At 43.4% G+C, this 21,395-nt stretch overlaps 1 protein-coding gene across 4 annotated transcripts in view; it reads right to left on the minus strand.

The window, feature by feature from the left end:
• The window catches only part of KCND2 (potassium voltage-gated channel subfamily D member 2), an 832,113-nt gene that overhangs the window by 234,553 nt on the left and 576,165 nt on the right, over positions 1-21,395 (minus strand). For all 4 annotated transcript variants that reach the window (XM_077264984.1, XM_077264981.1, XM_077264982.1 and 1 more), the window contains exon 2: positions 10,839-11,001. In XM_077264984.1, the coding sequence (XP_077121099.1) occupies positions 10,839-11,001 (163 nt within the window). The remainder of the gene's footprint in view (positions 1-10,838; positions 11,002-21,395) is intronic.

Raw genomic sequence — 21,395 nt, forward strand, 5'->3', positions numbered from 1 at the left:
TTCAGCAGTGCTGAATGAAGCAGCCTCAGCAAGATGGACAGACATGAGGAAAAACCGCATAGTGAGCAGAGCGGCGCTGGGAAGGCCAGCAAGTCACCACAGTGACACAAATATGAGTCAATTCTGCAGCAAAAATTTGCAACAACAATTTCAGGCCTGTGCTAAAAAGATGAATTTCACCTTTCAATAACCTTACACATCCCTCCAAATTAACAAAAGAGTTTTGGAATGACCCTGCCAGATCTCAGACCTTGAAAACCTTTGGGTTGATCTGGAGAGGGCTGTACACAGGAGATGCCCTTGCAGTCCACTGTAACCACTGAGCAACTAGTAAAAAGAGGTAGAGGAGCCTGCCCACACAGGATTATAATCTATAGGGTAAGGGTAGGTTCATATTGCGTTAGTGAGGTCCTTTTAGCACATACCCTAACGGACTGCGCTAACGCAAGTGCCGACTTTGGCACAGCGCTAGCGCAGATGGAGCATCTGCTAGCTCCATCTGCGCTAGCAGTGACGGACCCGGAAATGCTGCAGCCCGTGTCTCGGGTCCGTCACTCAATGACGGCACATCGCCTAGCGATGCATCCGACATTCCTTTCAATGGCGGCGTTAACGGACTACATTACACCGCGTTATGCCACGGTGTAACGTAGTCCGTTTGACGTACAGCCATAACGCAATGTGAACCCAGCCTAATGGCCAAGGAGACAGAAGGTCAAGGGGTTGAAGCAGCTTTGGTGTCAGTGATATGACAAAGGTATTATTGCAGGCTTTAAGCATTTCTAAAGAGATGCATTTTCAGATTGCAACTGAAGGCTCCAAATGTGGGAGACAAATGGACATGTTGAAGGACTAAATTCCAAATGATTAGGGTTCTTCGATAAAAATCTTGGAGGTGATTGGGTGAAGAACAAACGACAGTGTAGGAGAAAAGGAGGTCTTGTGAAATTCAGAGACTATGTGGGGGATCTGGAGATTATATGGAGAAGACAGATTATAGGCAGCCTTATAAATCATTGTTAGTAGTTTAAACTGGAATTCGCTGGGGAATTGCAAGCCAGTTGAGAGATTGGCAGAGGGCAGACGAGGAGAAGTAGGGGTTAAAAGAGCAGCAGAGTTTGGAATTGAGTGAAGAGGTGCGAAAATGTTCGTCAGGAGTAGAGATGAGCGAATATGTTCAGATAATGATTGCCAAACATAAATTCAACACGAATAAGGTACATTCCGATTTGTGATTGGTAACACCAGCATTTTTCTTAAAATTGGAAAAAGTCGGTAACATTCGGTAAAAGATGCTACAAAAGCCGACAATTCATGTGCCGCGTTCAGTAAAATCACAGCGGGACAGGTTAGGCTACTTTCACACTAGCATTGTACTCGGCCCGTCGCAGTGCATCGGGCCGACGTACCGACGCTAGCAGTGAATGCGCCTCACAACGGGGCAGGGGATGCATTTTTCCAGCACATCCGCCGCCCCATTGTGAAGTGCGGGGAGGTGGGGGCGGAGTTCCGGCCGCGCATGCGCGGTCAGAAATGGCGGTCCGTCGGCAGCAAAAAACATTACATGTAACGTTTTTTGCAGCCGACGGTCCGCCACAACACGGCGCAACTGTCGCACGACGGTTGCGACGTGTGGCAAGCGTCGCAATGCGATGCTAATGCAAATCAATGGTGCAAAAATGCATCCTGCAAGCACTTTTGCAGGATGCGTTTTTTCAACCAAACGACGCATAGCGCGTGCAGTGCACGACGCTAGTGTGAAAGTAGCCTTAGAATAGAATAGATAGAATAGATATATACACATAGAATACATAGATATATAGATGTCAGTGACACACACACATATATATGTATATATATTACATAGATAGAGGAAAAGCCGGCAATTCGGCAGCCGCATAGTGTAAAAATCACTGCAGGAGCCGACAGGATAGAAGAGATGGATTACATACAGTAAATACAAGATAGAATAGGTAGATATATAGATGTCTGTGACAAATACGATTAGTACAGTGAGTGTGCAGCGTACTGTACATGTATTTATTTAATAAAAGATTATTTTTCTGAAAAAAATGGCGTGGGTTCCAGTGCAATTTTCGTAACCAGCAGAGGGAAAACCGAAGGCTGGGGGCAGATGATTATAGCCTGGGAAGTGGGTAATACCCATGGAGCTTCCCAGGCTATTAATAGCAGCTCACAGCTGTATACTTAGCCTTTACTGACTATTAAAATGGGGACCCTAAAAAAAATGACACAGGGTCCCCCTATAATTAATAACCAGCAAAGGCTATGCAGATAGCTGTGGGCTGATATCAATAACCTAGGAAGGGGCCATGGATACTGACCCCAGGCTAAAAACATCAGCTCTCTGTATTTTTTTACATTATTTATTTACAGCGCAGGAGTGGCAGATGAATACTCCCATCCACCGCTCCGGTTCTCACTGTTATTAGCGGCAGCAAGTGTCAGCTGATGGGAGCTGTAGTCCCATCAGCTGACACCAGTGACCTGAGGTAAACTTTATACCTCCGATCACAGCTGAGTACTCACACTGTCTTCTGACAGCGTGTGAACCGCAGCTCTCTGACTGGCAGGGATGATTTCACCACCGATCAGTAGCACTACGCCGGTGTTTCCCACGCTGTCACACACACCAGCTTTTTTACTGTGTATGTTTGGCTATATTTGGCGATTTAATCGATGATTAAATCAGCAAATATTGCAAATTCGGTGACTGTGAGTTGAACCGAACATTTAAATATTCGCTCATCTCTAGTCAGGAGGCCACAAAGAAGAATATTGCAATAGCTAAGGTGGGAGATTATGAGGGCATGTACTAATATTTTAGTAGATTTGGAGTAGAAGAAAGGGCGAAATAAGAAAATATTTTAAAGTTGGAGGAGGCAGGAGATGAGAAAAAGGAAGAAATGGCTTAACCCCTTCACCCCCAAGGGTGGTTTGCACGTTAATGACCGGGCCAATTTTTACAATTCTGACCACTGTCCCTTTAGGAGGTTATAACTCTGGAACGCTTCAACGGATCTTGGCGATTCTGAGATTGTTTTCTTGTGACATATTGTACTTCATGATAGTGGTAAAATTTCTTCGATATAACTTGCGTTTATTTGTGAAAAAAACGGAAATTTGGCGAAAATTTTGAAAATTTTGCAATTTTCCAACTTTGAATTTTTATGCCCTTAAATCACAGACATATGTCACGCAAAATACTTAATAAGTAACATTTCCCACATGTCTACTTTACATCAGCACAATTTTGGAACCAAAATTTTTTTTTGTTAGGGAGTTATAAGGGTTAAAAGTTGACCAGAAATTTCTCATTTTTACAACACCATTTTTTTTTAGGGACCACATCTCATTTGAAGTCATTTTGAGGGGTCTGTATGATAGAAAATACCCAAGTGTGACACCATTCTAAAAACTGCACCCCTCAAGGTGCTCAAAACCACACTCAAGAAGTTTATTAACCCTTCAGGTGTTTCACAGGAATTTTTGGAATGTTTAAATAAAAATGAACATTTAATTTTTTTTCACACAAAATTTATTTCAGCTCCAATTTGTTTTATTTTACCAAGGGTAACAGGAGAAAATAGACTGCAAAAGTTGTTGTACAATTTGTCCTGAGTACGCTGATACCCCATATGTGGGTGTAAACCATTGTTTGGGCGCATGGCAGAGCTTGGAAGGGAAGGAGCGCCATTTGACTTTTCAATGCAAAATTTACTGGAATTGAGATGGGACGCCATGTTGCGTTTGGAGAGCCCCTGATGTGCCTAAACATTGAAACCCCCTACAAGTGACACCATTTTGGAAAGTAGACCCCCTAAGGAACTTATCTAGATGTGTGGTGAGCACTTTGACCCACCAAGTGCTTCACAGAAGTTTATAATGCAGAGCCGTAAAAATAAAAAATCATATTTTTTCACAAAAATGATCTTTTCACCCCCAATTTTTTATTTTCCCAAGGGTAAGAGAAGAAATTGGTCCCCAAAAAATGTTGTGCAATTTGTCCTGAGTACGCAGATACCCCATATGTTGGGGTAAACCACTGTTTGGGCGCATGGCAGAGCTTGGAAGGGAAGGAGCGCCATTTGACTTTTCAATGCAAAATTGACTGGAATTGAGATGGGACGCCATGTTGCGTTTGGAGAGCCCCTGATGTGCCTAAACATTGAAACCCCCTACAAGTGACACCATTTTGGAAAGTAGACCCCCTAAGGAACTTATCTAGATGTGTGGTGAGCACTTTGACCCACCAAGTGCTTCACAGAAGTTTATAATGCAGAGCCGTAAAAATAAAAAATCATATTTTTTCACAAAAATGATCTTTTCGCCCCCAATTTTTTATTTTCCCAAGGGTAAGAGAAGAAATTGGTCCCCAAAAAATGTTGTGCAATTTGTCCTGAGTACGCAGATACCCCATATGTTGGGGTAAACCACTGTTTGGGCGCATGGCAGAGCTCGGAAGTGAAGGAGCGCCATTTGACTTTTCAATGCAAAATTGACTGGAATTGAGATGGGACGCCATGTTGCGTTTGGAGAGCCCCTGATGTGCCTAAACATTGAAACCTCCTACAAGTGACACCATTTTGGAAAGTAGACCCCCTAAGGAACTTATCTAGATGTGTGGTGAGCACTTTGACCCACCAAGTGCTTCACAGAAGTTTATAATGCAGAGCCGTAAAAATAAAAAATCATATTTTTTCACAAAAATGATTTTTCGCCCCCAATTTTTTATTTTCCCAAGGGTAAGAGAAGAAATTGGTCCCCAAAAAATGTTGTGCAATTTGTCCTGAGTACGCAGATACCCCATATGTTGGGGTAAACCACTGTTTGGGCGCATGGCAGAGCTCGGAAGTGAAGGAGCGCCATTTGACTTTTCAATGCAAAATTGACTGGAATTGAGATGGGACGCCATGTTGCGTTTGGAGAGCCCCTGATGTGCCTAAACATTGAAACCTCCTACAAGTGACACCATTTTGGAAAGTAGACCCCCTAAGGAACTTATCTAGATGTGTGGTGAGCACTTTGACCCACCAAGTGCTTCACAGAAGTTTATAATGCAGAGCCGTAAAAATAAAAAATCATATTTTTTCACAAAAATGATCTTTTCGCCCCCAATTTTTTATTTTCCCAAGGGTAAGAGAAGAAATTGGTCCCCAAAAAATGTTGTGCAATTTGTCCTGAGTACGCAGATACCCCATATGTTGGGGTAAACCACTGTTTGGGCGCATGGCAGAGCTTGGAAGGGAAGGAGCGCCATTTGACTTTTCAATGCAAAATTGACTGGAATTGAGATGGGACGCCATGTTGCGTTTGGAGAGCCCCTGATGTGCCTAAACATTGAAACCCCCCACAAATGACACCATTTTGGAAATTAGACCCCCTAAGGAACTTATCTAGATGTGTTTTGAGAGCTTTGCACCCCCAAGTGTTTCACTACAGATTATAACGCAGAGCCGTGAAAATAAAAATTCTTTTTTTTTTTCACAAAAATGATTTTTTAGCCCCCAGCTTTTGTATTTTTACAAGAGTAACAGAATAAACTGGACCCCAAAAGTTGTTGTCCAATTTGTCCTGAGTACGCTGATACCCCATATATGGAGGGTAACCACTGTTTGGGCGCATGACAGAGCTCGGAAGGGAAGGAGCGCCATTTGGAATGCAGACTTAAATGGATTGGTCTGCAGGCGTCACGTTGCATTTGCAGAGCCCCTGATGTACCCAAACAGTACAAACCCCCCACAAGTGACCCCATATTGGAAACTAGACCTCCCAAGGAACTTATCTAGATGTGTTGTGAGAACTTTGAACCCCCAAGTGTTTCACTACGGTTTGTAACGCAAAGCCGTGAAAATAAAAATTCTTTTTTTTTTCACAAAAATGATTTTTTAGCCCCCAGCTTTGTATTTTTACAAGGGTAACAGAATAAATTGGACCCTACAAGTTGTTGTCCAATTTGTCCTGAGTACGCTGATACCCCCTATGTGGGGGGTAACCACTGTTTGGGCACATGACAGAGCTCGGAAGGGAAGGAGCGCCATTTGGAATGCAGACTTAAATGGATTGGTCTGCAGGTGTCACGTTGCATTTGCAGAGCCCCTGATGTACCCAAACAGTACAAACCCCCCACAAGTGACCCCATATTGGAAACTAGACCTCCCAAGGAACTTATCTAGATGTGTTGTGAGAACTTTGAACCCCCAAGTGTTTCACTACAGTTTGTAACGCAAAGCCGTGAAAATAAAAATTCTTTTTTTTTTCACAAAAATGATTTTTTAGCCCCCAGCTTTGTATTTTTACAAGGGTAACAGAATAAATTGGACCCTACAAGTTGTTTTCCAATTTGTCCTGAGTACGCTGATACCCCCTATGTGGGGGGTAACCACTGTTTGGGCACATGACAGAGCTCGGAAGGGAAGGAGCGCCATTTGGAATGCAGACTTAAATGGATTGGTCTGCAGGCGTCACGTTGCATTTGCAGAGCCCCTGATGTACCCAAACAGTACAACCCCCCCACAAGTGACCCCATATTGGAAACTAGACCTCCCAAGGAACTTATCTAGATGTGTTGTGAGAACTTTGAACCCCCAAGTGTTTCACTACAGTTTACAACGCAGAGCCGTGAAAATAAAACATATTTTTTTCCCACAAAAATGATTTTTAGCCCCCCAAATTTTTATTTTCCCAAGGATAACAAGAGAACTTGGACCGCAGAAGTTGTTGTTCAATTTGTCCCGAGTACGCTGATAACCCATATGTTGGGGTAAACCCCTTTTTGGACGCACGGGAGAGCTCGGAAGGGAAGGAGCACTGTTTTACTTTTTCAACGCAGAATTGGCTGGAATTGAGATCGGACGCCATGTCGCGTTTGGAGAGCCCCTGATGTGCCTGAACAGTGGAAACTCCCCAATTCTACCTGAAACCCTAACCCAAACACACCCCTAACCCTAATCCCAACGGTAACCCTAACCCTACCCCTAACCTCACCTCTAACCGTTTAATGAACATTTTCTGACAGTCATAAGTGCCACGTATTTAAGTGCCACATATTTAAGTGCCACGTATTTAAGTGCCATGTGTTTCAGTGCCACGTGTTTCAGTGCCACGTGTTTCAGTGCCACGATATTTCAGTGCCACGTATTTCAGTGCCACGTACTATAAATACTATAACTATGTGGTTATACGTGGCACTGAAATATCGTGGCACGTAAATACGTGGCACTTAAGTACGTGGCACTTAAGTACGTGGCACTTAAGTACGTGGCACGTAAATACGTGGCACGTAAATACGTGGCACGTAAATACGTGGCACTTAAGTACGTGGCACTTAAGTACGTGGCACTTATATACGTGGCACTTATATACGTGGCACTTATATACGTGGCACTTATATACGTGGCCACTGAAATATCGTGGCACTTATATACGTATATAAACGTATATTTTAGTGCCACGTATTTCAGGTTAGGGTTAGGGGTAGGGTTTTTTTTGTTTGTTTGTTTTCTTGTGTTTTTCTATAAAAACGCATGCGTCTAAAAACGCATGCGTTTTACCACGTTTACATGCGTTTTTTCACACATGCGTTTTTTCAAAAAACGCATGCAGATAAAAACGCAAGTGTGAAACCAGCCTAAAAGACGCTTTTTATAGCAAAAAAGTTTTTGCGTCTCCACATTTTGAGACCTATAATTTTTCCACATTTTGGTCCACAGAGTCATGTGAGGTCTTGTTTTTTGTGGGACGAGTTGACGTTTTTATTGGTAACATTTTCGGACACGTGACCATTTTTGATCACTTTTTATTCCGATTTTTGTGAGGCAGAATGACCAAAAACCAGCTATTCATGAATTTCTTTTGGGAGAGGCGTTTATACCGTTCCGCGTTTGGTAAAATTGATAAAGCAGTTTTATTCGTCGGGTCAGTACGATTACAGCGATATCTCATTTATATAATTTTTTTATGTTTTGGCGCTTTTATACGATAAAAACTATTTTATAGAAAAAATAATTATTTTGGTATCGCTTTATTCTCAGGACTATAACTTTTTTATTTTTTTGCTGATGATGCTGTATGGCGGCTTGTTTTTTGCGGGACAAGATGACGTTTTCAGCGGTACCATGGATATTTATATCAGTCTTTTTGATCGCGTGTTATTCCACTTTTTGTTCGGCAGTATGGTAATAAAGCGTTGTTTTTTGCCTCGTTTTTTTTTTTTTTTTCTTACGGTGTTTACTGAAGGGGTTAACTAGTGGGGCAGTTTTATAGGTTGGGTCGTTACGGACGCGGCGATACTAAATATGTGTACTTTTATTGTTTTTTTTATTTTATTTAGATAAAGAAATGTATTTATGGGAATAATATTTTATTTTTTTTTTCATTATTTTGGAATATTTTTTTTTTTTTTTTTTTACACATTTGGAAAAATTTTTTTTTAACTTTTTTACTTTGCCCCAGGGGGGGACAATACAGATCGGTGATCTGTCAGTTTGCATAGCACTCTGACAGATCACCGATCTGAGGAAAGTGCAGGCTGCTTCACAGTGCCTGCTCTGAGCAGGCGTCTGTGAAGCCACCTCCCTCCCTGCAGGACCCGGATCCGCGGCCATCTTGGATCCGGGTCTGGGAGCTGCAGGGAGGGAGGTAAGACCCTCGCAGCAACGCGATCACATCGCGTTGCTGCGGGGGGCTCAGGGAAGCCCGCAGGGAGCCCCCTCCCTGCGCGATGCTTCCCTGCACCGCCGGCACATCGCGATCATGTTTGATTGCGGTGTGCCGGGGGTTAATGTGCCGGGGGCGGTCCGTGACCGCTCCTGGCACATAGTGCCGGATGTCAGCTGTGATAATCAGCTGACACCCGGCCGCGATCGGCGGCGCTCCCCCCGTGAGCGCCGCTGATCGCGTATGACGTACTATCCCGTCGGCGGTCATACGGGCCCACCCCACCTCGACGGGATAGTACGTCGGATGTCAGGAAGGGGTTAAAGACACTTGTGAATTCTGGACAGCAGAAATGCGCCAACTGGGCCAGACAGGTACATTTGACGTTATGAACTGCCTCAGGTCAAAGTATAGATGGAGAAGAATAGGGATCTCAAGACAGAGACTTGAGGGACAGCTGCCTAGAGAGCAATGAGGAGATCCAGCAGAGGGCTTGGTTTTTGATTCCATGAAAAGAGAGGATCTGTAGTAGGAGGGGGTGATCAACTGTGTCAACGGTAGCAGACTAGTCTAGGAGGAGGAGTATATATTACTTTTTGTTATCTTTAATGGTTAGTAAGTTGTTAGCAATTTTGGTTAGGGCAATGACAGTGGTGGGAATGGATTGTAGGTTGTAGATGAGTGTATTGAATGAGCTTTGGGATGAAAGTTCAATGGGGACATACAGTTCTAGGAGTTTGCAGGTGAACAAGAGTTGTAATATGTTTTGGATTAGGAAGACATGGTAGACCGCAGTGTAAGCAGCCTGTACTTACATCAGTGCCATTGGTAGCTCCAGAATTAAATCCTAAAGACAAGGTGGACAGCAGTGTGAGCGGCATCTTTTTAACTCAGCAGCTATGGTATCTCTAGTATTAAATCTGAATATCTGCTGGAAACAGATCTTTCTACATATTAAAGAAGTCAGAGCCTCTTACTGTACAGACTCGCAGGCACCTGTCCTATTACCATTCATAACTTTCTAAGGCAAGATTCTGTCACTGTAACAAGGCAGTAAACATTTTAATTATATATTGATTACCTCCCTAGACTTAACAAGTGTGATTTGCTAATTAAAGGCATTTAGGAGCTTATTTACAATTACATTTCCTTTGGTTAATTATTTTTTTTCTGTTCCTCAAGAACTTCATTGAATTTAAGAAGGTCTTAGCTCTAAGTTTAGATGTAATCACTTCAGCCCATGATATTGAGCTGGATGCAGCTGGATGCACTACTACTATTTACAGAAACAGCCAAGCTGAGTTTGACATTTTTACATCAAGGCCCTACAAAATGCAAAAGCGGGATTTTTATCTACCATACACAATTTAAAATACACGAGTCTGTTTCTATGGCCAATGAGCTTTTGGGTCCCTTTGGGCAGGTTAAGCTAGAGGGGTTGTCCCATAATCAAAAATTAATTTTAACCAATAGATCTTGGAATAATAATAACTTAATAATAATAATAATGGATGTTTAAATAAAATGTTCCTGTGCTGAGATAATCTTATAAATGTGCCCCTGCTGTGTGCTGTGTAATGGCTGTGTCTGACTGTACAGGGACATGGTCTGATCATACCACAGCTCCTGGGGGGGGAAGCATACATACATATTACAGCATGGGATCGCAGCTGATTCTTTCTTTGCAGTAAAACATTGTTTAAAAATGGGCAGGAAAATGTTTTACCTCACAAAAAGAATCGTTTGCAATCTCCTGCTGTAATGTCTGTATACCCTTTTGCTTCCTCTCCTGCCCAGGAGCTGTGGTATGATGAGACCATGTCCCTGTACGGTCAGACACGGCCATTACATAGTACACAGCAGGGGCACATTTATAAGATTATCTCAGCACAGGAACATTTTATTTAAACACATCCAGCTGTGGAAGTTATTATTAGAAGATGTATTGATTAAAATGAACTTTTGTTCATGGGAAAACCCCTTTAATTTAGGAAAACTACCTGCAGTTCTCTCCAAGCTAAAGAGATTCGACTGTGATATTACATCATGTGACAAAAAGCAAACTCATATCTTTTGCATTAATGACAAACAAGGACTCAAACAGGACTCAACCTGTAGCATAACACCAGCATAATTAGATTAGTTTTGTACTTAATTACCTTTTGTGCTCTCCGCTTGTCTGCTCGTTGGTTCTGGTGGTATATCCTGCTGAAGTTGGAAACTATTACAGGAACTGGTAATGCAATGACCAATACTCCACTCAGGGAACATATGGAGCCAAATATCTTCCCAGCTATAGTCTTTGGAACCATGTCACCGTACCTGCAGAAAACAAACCAACATGTAAAGCTCATTCAGAAATTTGATCAACATGCAATTTAATTGCATACAGCCACCGAATCAAAAAGAATCACATAAAGGCCGGGGTCACACTAGCAATGAATACGGACGAGTGCTATGCGATAAAACAGTATTCCTCTATGGGGCAGCTCACATCAGCGTTTTTTATCTCGGCCGTTTACAACGTGTGAGAGAAATCGCAGCATGTTGTGATTGTCACCGACACTGATGCATCATATAAGCCTATGGGTGAGAATGAGGCAACATGCATCACTCAGATATCATCCAAGTGATGTGCGTTATACGCGGACCCTGGCAATTGAGGAGATGGATAAATTCATTTCTCCGCCTCCTCCACAGCTGTGCTCCGATCCGCTCTCTGCGAGAGGCTCGGATCACAAACGCATGACACGGCTCCCGCTCGCAGCAGAGCAGGAGCCAAGGGTCATTAGCATATCTCGCATCGGATGCCATATGCTCGTCTGACCCCGGCCTTATCAATATCTTCATCATTCTGTGCTACATGAAAATCCAAAATTCAGTAGAATATAACAAATGTCAAAACAACCTATTAATAAAAGAACTGGAACAATTATCTATCTTGGGCCTGGATTAATTAAACACAGAACAGAAATCAAGGTATGTTGTGCCAAGTCTCCCATTTGGCAGATACTGATAGATTTATTCGGTAGTAACATCAATGCACATTGAACTTAAACAGTATTTTACAGAAAAATAATATCTATGTCAAAAAATGTCTCATAAACAAGCCAAGTAATATTCATTGTCAACAAAAGTAAGATTGTTGTCTGTTTCAACTAGCACTTGAGATTCCATAAAAATCTTAATTTTTTATTATCGATCCAAAACAGCACATGACAAGCATGGTTAAGATCAGAGAAACCAATACATTTCAAGTTAAGATACCACTTTTATTCATGGCACATAACAGACAAATTGTGCATATGCCCTCTTTTCAAACAAACTCAATAGGAGTGAGAACCAAATCCCAAAATGCAGTGCATCAATCTAAACCTAATCAATTTTACAAAGAACACATGAGAGCTAGGGGTTAAGAAGACAAGAAATGAAGGAGCAATAGATATTGAACTTATACATAAAACCGCAATAAAGACGGCTAGGGTGTGTACAAACACTAGGAATCAAATAGTTATCAATATATTAAATGCAAAATAACAATCACCCAACAGTTCCTATTGAGAACAGGCAACAAGTGAAAATACTGTATACTAAAGACACTTTAGATAAGTATAAATTTTTGAAAAAGCACATATCGAGAGGCACGAGTATGCAGGGTTATATATGTGTATTTTCCAGATGGCCCACGATTAAGAAGATTAATATTCCATCCCTCTATATAAAAAATGAGATTTATCCAATCATAATATTTCAATAAGGATAAGCTGTTATATGTTAGGCGTTGCGATTTTCCCACTGCATGAGATACAGTAGATCCCAAGCATTGCCTGGAGCCATGGTCTCCCATACTGGTCCCGTCGCTGTGGGTGCTGCTCAGCACAGATGTTGGTCCCAGCATCTTGCTCAGGCTCATGGTATTCGTTTGGTTACTACTGGCTTTCCAGTCAAGCCTACGGTAACCAACGATATGCAGGTGCAGCCTGATGCTCGGGAATATAAGTCCAGAGATCTCCCTACTTAGCATGACTGTGATGTGGCGTCTGCTTATTGCTGGTCGGACGGTTGCTGCTCCAGTGAGGTGGCAGTTCCTGATTGGCCCGCTGACGATGTCTCGGCCGATTGGGCATGAGTGTTTGGGGTGCAGCCTTTAGTATAAAAGACCCCCAGTGGTTCACATGGGTGCGATAGTATCACTTATGTGTGGTGTTCGTGAGTGGATACTCTACCACTCTATTTGCTAGTGTCGCTCTGCACACTGAGAGTTCTTACGTTGGCAGGTAGGGTTAGGACTGGGTAGCTACCCTTTAGCTTAACATCTGTTTGTTACATGTTGGGGCTAGCACAGTTGAGCTAAAGAGCAAGTCCAACCCTCAGGCTGCATCTCTCAGGGAAAGCGTCAGGGCTTTGCACCCAGCGTCACATAAACTCTTCCTTTGGCTCAGCATCTGCTTCATTCTTGTGTGCGATTGACACAATTTAGTTGCAGAGCGAGCGCAATCCATGTGCTTGCATCCCAGTGATGTTTAACAGCGTATAGTACTCAGCAGTCACAGTGCAGTACCTCTCAGTGAAGTAACTGAGTTTGGTACTTTGCGTTCTGTTCATAATGTGAGGAGTTAAAGCAGTCTGATTTAGGTTAACCCTTCGTTCCGCCATTGTTCACACTAGCAACAGTTATACAGTACATCTCTAAACAGTGGACCCTGGGTTGCGATTGCACTTTAATTTATATTTTATTTAGTGCAATCCATCAACCCTAACATTATATTTCAATTTCATACCAATGGAATATCATGTATTAACGTGGGTATCCATGACTCGTATAAATTAAGGAAGCTTTTCTCAAATCACCATGTCTTTTGGGTCTGAGGATGAGAGCTGGGGAATATTTAACTGGTATACATAATCTACATGTAATCTACATGGAATCTGGAGCATCCTAACACTTTTGTGGCCAGATGTATTGATAATTTAGAAACAATACATAATACCCTGCAGGTATTTTTTAGCTTATTTATATTGAAATAATATGGATTTATAAATCTAATTTCTCTATATGGTGGGTTGGAATATTAGACTGCTTAATCATGGGTCACCTAGATAATATGCATTGTGAGGGGTTGACTCACTCAGCTCCTTGCAAAAGTTAACACAGGAATGCTTCTTAAGGCTGAGTCACACATAACGATATCGTTAACGATATCATTGCAACGTCACGCTTTTGGTGACGTAACATAGTAACATAGTAACATAGTAACATAGTTAGTAAGGCCGAAAAAAGACATTTGTCCATCCAGTTCAGCCTATATTCCTATATTCCATCATAATAAATCCCCAGATCTACATCCTTCTACAGAACCTAATAATTGTATGATACAATATTGTTCTGCTCCAGGAAGACATCCAGGCCTCTCTTGAACCCCTCGACTGAGTTCGCCATCACCACCTCCTCAGGCAAGCAATTCCAGATTCTCACTGCCCTAACAGTAAAGAATCCTCTTCTATGTTGGTGGAAAAAACTTCTCTCCTCCAGACGCAAAGAATGCCCCCTTGTGCCCGTCACCTTCCTTGGTATAAACAGATCCTCAGCTAGATATTTGTATTGTCCCCTTATATATTTATACATGGTTTTTAGATCGCCCCTCAGTCGTCTTTTTTCTAGACTAAATAATCCTAATTTCGCTAATCTATCTGGGTATTGTAGTTCTCCCATCCCCTTTATTAACTTTGTTGCCCTCCTTTGTACTCTCTCTAGTTCCATTATATCCTTCCTGAGCACCGGTGCCCAAAACTGGACACAGTACTCCATGTGCGGTCTAACTAGGGATTTGTACAGAGGCAGTATAATGCTCTCATCATGTGTATCCAGACCTCTTTTAATGCACCCCATGATCCTGTTTGCCTTGGCAGCTGCTGCCTGGCACTGGCTGCTCCAGGTAAGTTTATCATTAACTAGGATCCCCAAGTCCTTCTCCCTGTCAGATTTACCCAGTGGTTTCCCGTTCAGTGTGTAATGGTGATATTGATTCCTTCTTCCCATGTGTATAACCTTACATTTATCATTGTTAAACCTCATCTGCCACCTTTCAGCCCAAGTTTCCAACTTATCCAGATCCATCTGTAGCAGAATACTATCTTCTCTTGTATTAACTGCTTTACATAGTTTTGTATCATCTGCAAATATCAATATTTTACTGTGTAAACCTTCTACCAGATCATTAATGAATATGTTGAAGAGAACAGGTCCCAATACCGACCCCTGCGGTACCCCACTGGTCACAGCGACCTAGTTAGAGACTATACCATTTATAACCACCCTCTGCTTTCTATCACTAAGCCAGTTACTAACCCATTTACACACATTTTCCCCCAGACCAAGCATTCTCATTTTGTGTACCAACCTCTTGTGCGGCACGTACGGCCGGCGCTGACACATTCAGTGCAGGGAAGCTCTCGGCAGCAGCGCATGCATTAGCAGCGCTCTTGCCGAAAGCAGCTTTAACCCTGTGGACGCCGGCGGGGGACGTGACAGACATCAGAATGTGAGTATGTAGTGTTTTTTTTTTACTTTTACAATGGTAACCAGGGTAAATATCGGGTTTCTAAGCGCGGCCCTGCACTTAGTAACCCGATGTTTACCCTGCTTACCCGGGTGCTGCAGGGGGACTTTGGCATCGTTGAAGACAGTTTCAACGATGCCGAAGTCGTTCCCCTGATCGTTGGTAGCTGGAGAGAGCTGTCTGTGTGACAGCTCCCCAGCGACCACACAACAACTTACCAACGATCACGGCCAGGTCGTATAGCTGGTCGTGATCATTGGCAAGTCGTTTAGTGTGACTCCAGCTTTAGGTAAGTTACCTGCTGGTTTATTATTAGACAGCATAAACCGTAGCATGGTTCAGTAAAATAAACATGGCCTTTCTGGCATAGCAACAAAACATTATTTCTGAGGGGTTCACCCGCTCAGACTACCATGTGTCTTCAGCTCCTCCTGGAGCCACTGTCTGGAGATTATTCTATCCAAAACACAGCACAGAGAAAAAAAACAGTGGCTGTACATTTAACATCCCAGCCACACCCTTGCGGTGGAGATATGGTGAGTAGGCATCCTGCTCATCTCTGACCTACTCACCTACAAACCTGTCCCTTACCATGGCTGATTAACTCCTTCAGCACATAGCATGCTGGAGATAAACTTATGGATTTCTAGATCACAGAAGAAAGCAATCTCCGTGATACATATCTCCCCTCACATACAGTGCCAGTGACACTGTCACATATCCCCCCTCTGCCCAAAGCCAGGAATTTTGGCACCTTCAGACACCAAACAGGGGATTTGTGAGAGAGCATCTGCGTTGCCATGCAACTTGCCTGGTCTATTATCAACATGGAAACTGAAATCTTGAAGGGCTAAGAACCACCTAGTCACTTGGGCATTCTTAACCTTCATTTCTCTTAGCGATCTCAGAATGGCATGGTCTGCCACTAGTTTGAACTTTTGACCTAGTACGTAATATTTCAGTGTATCTATGGCCCACTTTATGGCTAAGCACTCCTTCTCAACAATTGCATAGTTTTTCTCCCAGGAAGAGAGTTTCTGGCTCAGATACAGGATGGGATGCTCTTCTCCATTTATTTCCTGAGACAGTTGGGCTCCCAACTCGATTTCTGAAGCATACGTCTGCAGCATAAATTCTTTGCTAAGGGTTGGTGCACCCAGAACCGGATGCTTGCACAGAGCCCGCTTAAGCTCCTGAAATTCCACCTCTGTGTCAGTAGTCCATTTCACCATCATCGACTTGGTGCCCTAAGGAGATACGAGATCCATTAATGGTGTGACAACAATGGCAAAATAGGGATAAACCACCGGTAATACCCCACAATTAGAAGAAATGCCCTCACTTGCTTATTGGAAAGTGGTTGCGGCCACTTCTGAATTGCCTCGATCTTGTTTAACTGTGGCTTGATTTCGCCTCTCCCGATGAGGTAGTCTAAGTACTTGGCCTCTTCCTTCCCTTTGTCACACTTTTTCGGATTTACATTGAACCCAGGTTTTCCTAATGCATCTAGGATCGCCTGTACCTTTGGTAGATGACTACTCCAGTCCGGGCTGAAGATCACAATGTCATCAATGTAGGCTGAGGCATACTGCTTATGTGGAGTCAACATCCGATACATTGCCCTCTAGGAGGTAGCTGGGGCCCCCTGCAGTCCGAAGTGCATTCTGGTGTGCTGGAAACACCTATCGTGCGTCGAGAAGGCCATCTTCTCTTTGCCACTCTGGGACATGGAGATCTTAAAGTAACCCTTTGTTAGGTCGAGAATTGTAATATGCCTTGTGGGTCCAAGTCTCACAATGAGTTCATCCACGTGGGGCATTGAATTTGCATCAAAACTGGACATCTCATTCAGCCTGCGGTAGTCATTACAAAACCGACGCTTGCCATCGGGCTTCGGCACGAGGATGATGGGCCTCGACAATCCACTTTTTGATTTTTCTTTCATCCCAGCCACACCCTCGAGGTGAAGATATGGTGAGTAGGCGCACATACAGTGCCAGTGATCCTGTCACACCATATATGGTATAACACTATACCCACATGTCTTTTTCAAAAAAATCCCATGAAACTAATGTGGCTTTAGTAGGGTTGAGCGAAACGGGTCGGCCATTTTCAGAAGTCGCCGACTTTTGGCAAAGTCGGGTTTCATGAAACCCGACCCGACCCCTGTGTGGGGTCGGCCATGAGGTCGGCGATCTTCTGAATCTGGTATCGGAATTCCGATACCGAGTTCCGATATGTTTGCGATATCGGAAATCGGTATCGGAATCCACATTTAAGTGTAAAATAAAGAATTAAAATAAAAAATATTGATATACTCACCTCTCCGACGCAGCCTGCACCTTACCGAGGGAACCGGCAGCCTTCTTTACTTAAAATGCGCGCGTGAATGGCCTTAGATGACGTCACGGCTTCTGATTGGTTGCGGCCGCCCATGTGACCGCCACGCGATCAATCACAAGCCGTGACGTAATTCTCAGGTCCTAAATTCCTAATTCTAAGAATTTAGGACCTGAGAATTACGTCACGGCTTGTGATTGGTCGCGTGGTGGTCACATGGGCGGCCACGGCCAATCAGAAGCCGTGACGTCATCTAAGGCCATTCACGCGCGCATTCTTAAGAAGGAAGGCTGCCGGAAAGAAGCAGGGCGCGTCCGAGGGTGAGTATATACCTAATAGGAATATACTCACCCTCGGCTTCTTTCCGGCAGCCTTCCTTCCTAAGAATGCGCGTGAATGGCCTTAGATGACGTCACGGCTTGTGATTGGTCGCGTGGCGGTCACATGGGCGGCCACGGCCAATCAGAAGCCGTGACGTCATCTAAGGCCATTCACGCACGCATTTTAAGCAAAGAAGGCTGCCGGTTCCCTCGGTAAGGTGCAGGCTGCGTCGGAGAGGTGAGTATATCAATATTTTTTATTTTAATTCTTTATTTTACACATTAATATGGATCCCAGGGCCTGAAGGAGAGTTTCCTCTCCTTCAGACCCTGGGAACCATAGTATCCCATTGCACTGCATTGGGTTTCGTGTTTCGGCCGACCCCGACTTTTTTATAGGATCGGCCGATTTCACTCGACCCGACTTTTGAGAAAGTCGGGTTTCGTGAAACCCGACCCGATCCTATAAAAATAAAAGTCGCTCAACCCTAGGTTTTAGTATATTTGCCCTTGTTGCCTGTTTTTGATGTTCAAATATTCTCTTCAGGGGATTATAAGTCTCCTTTCACTGGCTTGGAACAATCCATAGGGAGAAACTTTCCACCTTATTCCCCATGTTTTCAATAGAAACTGGTGATTGCTATATTGCCATTTAATACATTGCTAGCAGTTTCATTACAACTGTTTGTACCGTAACTATTTTTTTAATTGAGATTTTATGCATAAGTTCCCTATTTATTGCTCCTTCATTTTGTTTCTGTTTAATGACATACTAACACGTGCTCTATGTAATAGTTATTAAGTTTTAATTTATGCACTCACTGGATTTGAGGATTTGGCTCTCATACCTTTCCGGTTCGTTTAAAAAAAGGACATATACACAAAATATTTGTTATATGCCATAAGTAAGAGTGGTCGATCCACTTGAAATGCTTAGGATTCTCTGATTTTAACCATGTTTGTCATGTGCCATTTTGGATAAATGAAGAATTAAGATTTTTATGGAGTTATTATTTTCAATTAATTGCAGTTCTATGGCACTGACAAGTGATATTTCCTGGATGCCTTACCTACACCCATAGTAAGCATCTCATACTTGATCATTATAACTTCAATTTATTGACTTGTGCTGCAAATCGCTCACAGCTGGGATAAAGGATTTATAAATTGTGAAAGCCCAAACATAATGGATGTTTTTCAAAAACTAGAATTAACACTTGCAGAAACTTAAAAACAGTTTCCCCAGATAACAGCAGCAAAAGTAACTATTAGTTTCATAGCTCCAGGCAAAACGTTCAAAAAATCTAAGCCACAGCCATAGAATTAGAAGATTTTTTTACCTTCCCTTATGCCCAGCTTCTCTCAGGTACAAAGAAAAATAGAGGTTTTATTTAACGTAAAGGTGATAGCAAGGTTACGCATCACTACTAGTGTTGAGCGATACCGTCCGATACTTGAAAGTATCGGTATCGGAAAGTATCGGCCGATACCGGCAAAGTATCGGATCCAATCCGATACCGATACCCGATACCAATACAAGTCAATGGGACTCATATATCGGACGGTATTCCTGATGGTTCCCAGGGTCTGAAGGAGAGGAAACTCTCCTTCAGGCCCTGGGAACCATATTAATGTGTAAAATAAAGAATTAAAATAAAAAATATCGCTATACTCACCTGTCCGACGCAGCCGGGACCTCAGCGAGGGAACCGGCAGCGTTGTTTGTTTAAAATTCGCGCTTTTACTTGGTTACGTGAAGTCCCGGCTTGTGATTGGTCAGGGCGGCCATGTTGCCGGGACGCGGACCAATCACAGCAAGCCGTGACGAAATTACGTCACGGCTTGCTGTGATTGGTCCGCGTCCCGGCAACATGGCCGCCATTAACCAATCACAAGCCGTGAAGTCACGGGAGGCTGGACATGCGCGTATTTTGAAAAGCGCGCGTGTCCAGCCTCCAGTGACGTCCCGGCTTGTGATTGGTTAATGGCGGCCATGTTGCCGGGAAGTCACTGGAGGCTGGACACGCGCGCTTTTCAAAATACGCGCATGTCCAGCCTCCCGTGACGTCCCGGCTTGTGATTGGTTTAATGGCGGCCATGTTGCCGGGACGTCACTGGAGGCTGGACACGCGCGCTTTTCAAAATACGCGCATGTCCAGCCTCCCGTGACGTCCCGGCTTGTGATTGGTTAATGGCGGCCATGTTGCCGGGACGTCACTGGAGGCTGGACACGCGCGCTTTTCAAAATACGCGCATGTCCAGCCTCCCGTGACGTCCCGGCTTGTGATTGGTTAATGGCGGCCATGTTGCCGGGACGTCACTGGAGGCTGGACACGCGCGCTTTTCAAAATATGCGCATGTCCAGCCTCCCGTGATGTCCCGGCTTGTGATTGGTTAATGGCGGTCATGTTGCCGGGACGTCACTGGAGGCTGGACACGCGCGCTTTTCAAAATACGCGCATGTCCAGCCTCCCGTGACGTCACGGCTTGTGATTGGTTAATGGCGGCCATGTTGCCGGGACGCGGACCAATCACAGCAAGCCGTGACGTAATTTCGTCACGGCTTGCTGTGATTGGTCCGCGTCCCGGCAACATGGCCGCCATTAACCAATCACAAGCCGGGACTTCACGTAACCAAGTAAAAGCGCGAAATTTAAACAAACAACGCTGCCGGTTCCCTCGCTGAGGTCCCGGCTGCGTCGGACAGGTGAGTATAGCGATATTTTTTATTTTAATTCTCTTTTTTACACATTATTACATTAATGTTGTTGCGATACCCGATACCCGATACCACAAAAGTATCGGATCTCGGTATCGGAATTTCCGATACAGCAAGTATCGGCCGATACCCGATACTTGCAGTATCGGAATGCTCAACACTAATCACTACACTAAAAAGATAATAAATAATAGATATTTTTCTGTAACAGTAATAATACAAATGTGTTCGATGTGATGCAATTTAGGTGCTTAAAATGAAGTAACGGAGACTATGAGGGAGAAGCATAATAAGGCTATGTGCACACGTTCAGGATTTCGTGCAGAAATTTCCTGACAAAAATCGAACATTTCTGCCAGAAATCCGCATGCGTTTTTTTCGCGTTTTATGCGTTTTTTCGCGTTTTTGTGCATTTTTGCGTGTTTTTTTGCGTTTTTTCCCAATGCATTAAATAGCGGGAAAATTGCGAAAAATCCGCAAAATTAATGAACATACTGCTTTTTTTACCGCAATGCGGTTTTTTTTCGCGGAAAAAAACGCATAATGTGCACAAAAATTGCAGAATGCATTCTAAATAATAGGACGCATATGTATGCGTTTTTTATGCGTTGTTATCGCATTTTTATAGCGAAAAAACCTGAACGTGTGCACATAGCCTTAGCTAACCAGTCTGGTGCATGGCAATAGCAGTCTTCAAACATTATAAGGATCCATGTAAGAGCCAGCAGTCGTTGTCATCCATAAAAAATGACATGCTTTATTGGATCATATAAGAAC

This window comes from Ranitomeya variabilis, chromosome 5 (assembly GCF_051348905.1).
Source record: "Ranitomeya variabilis isolate aRanVar5 chromosome 5, aRanVar5.hap1, whole genome shotgun sequence".
NCBI classification, from domain to species: Eukaryota; Metazoa; Chordata; class Amphibia; order Anura; family Dendrobatidae; genus Ranitomeya; species Ranitomeya variabilis.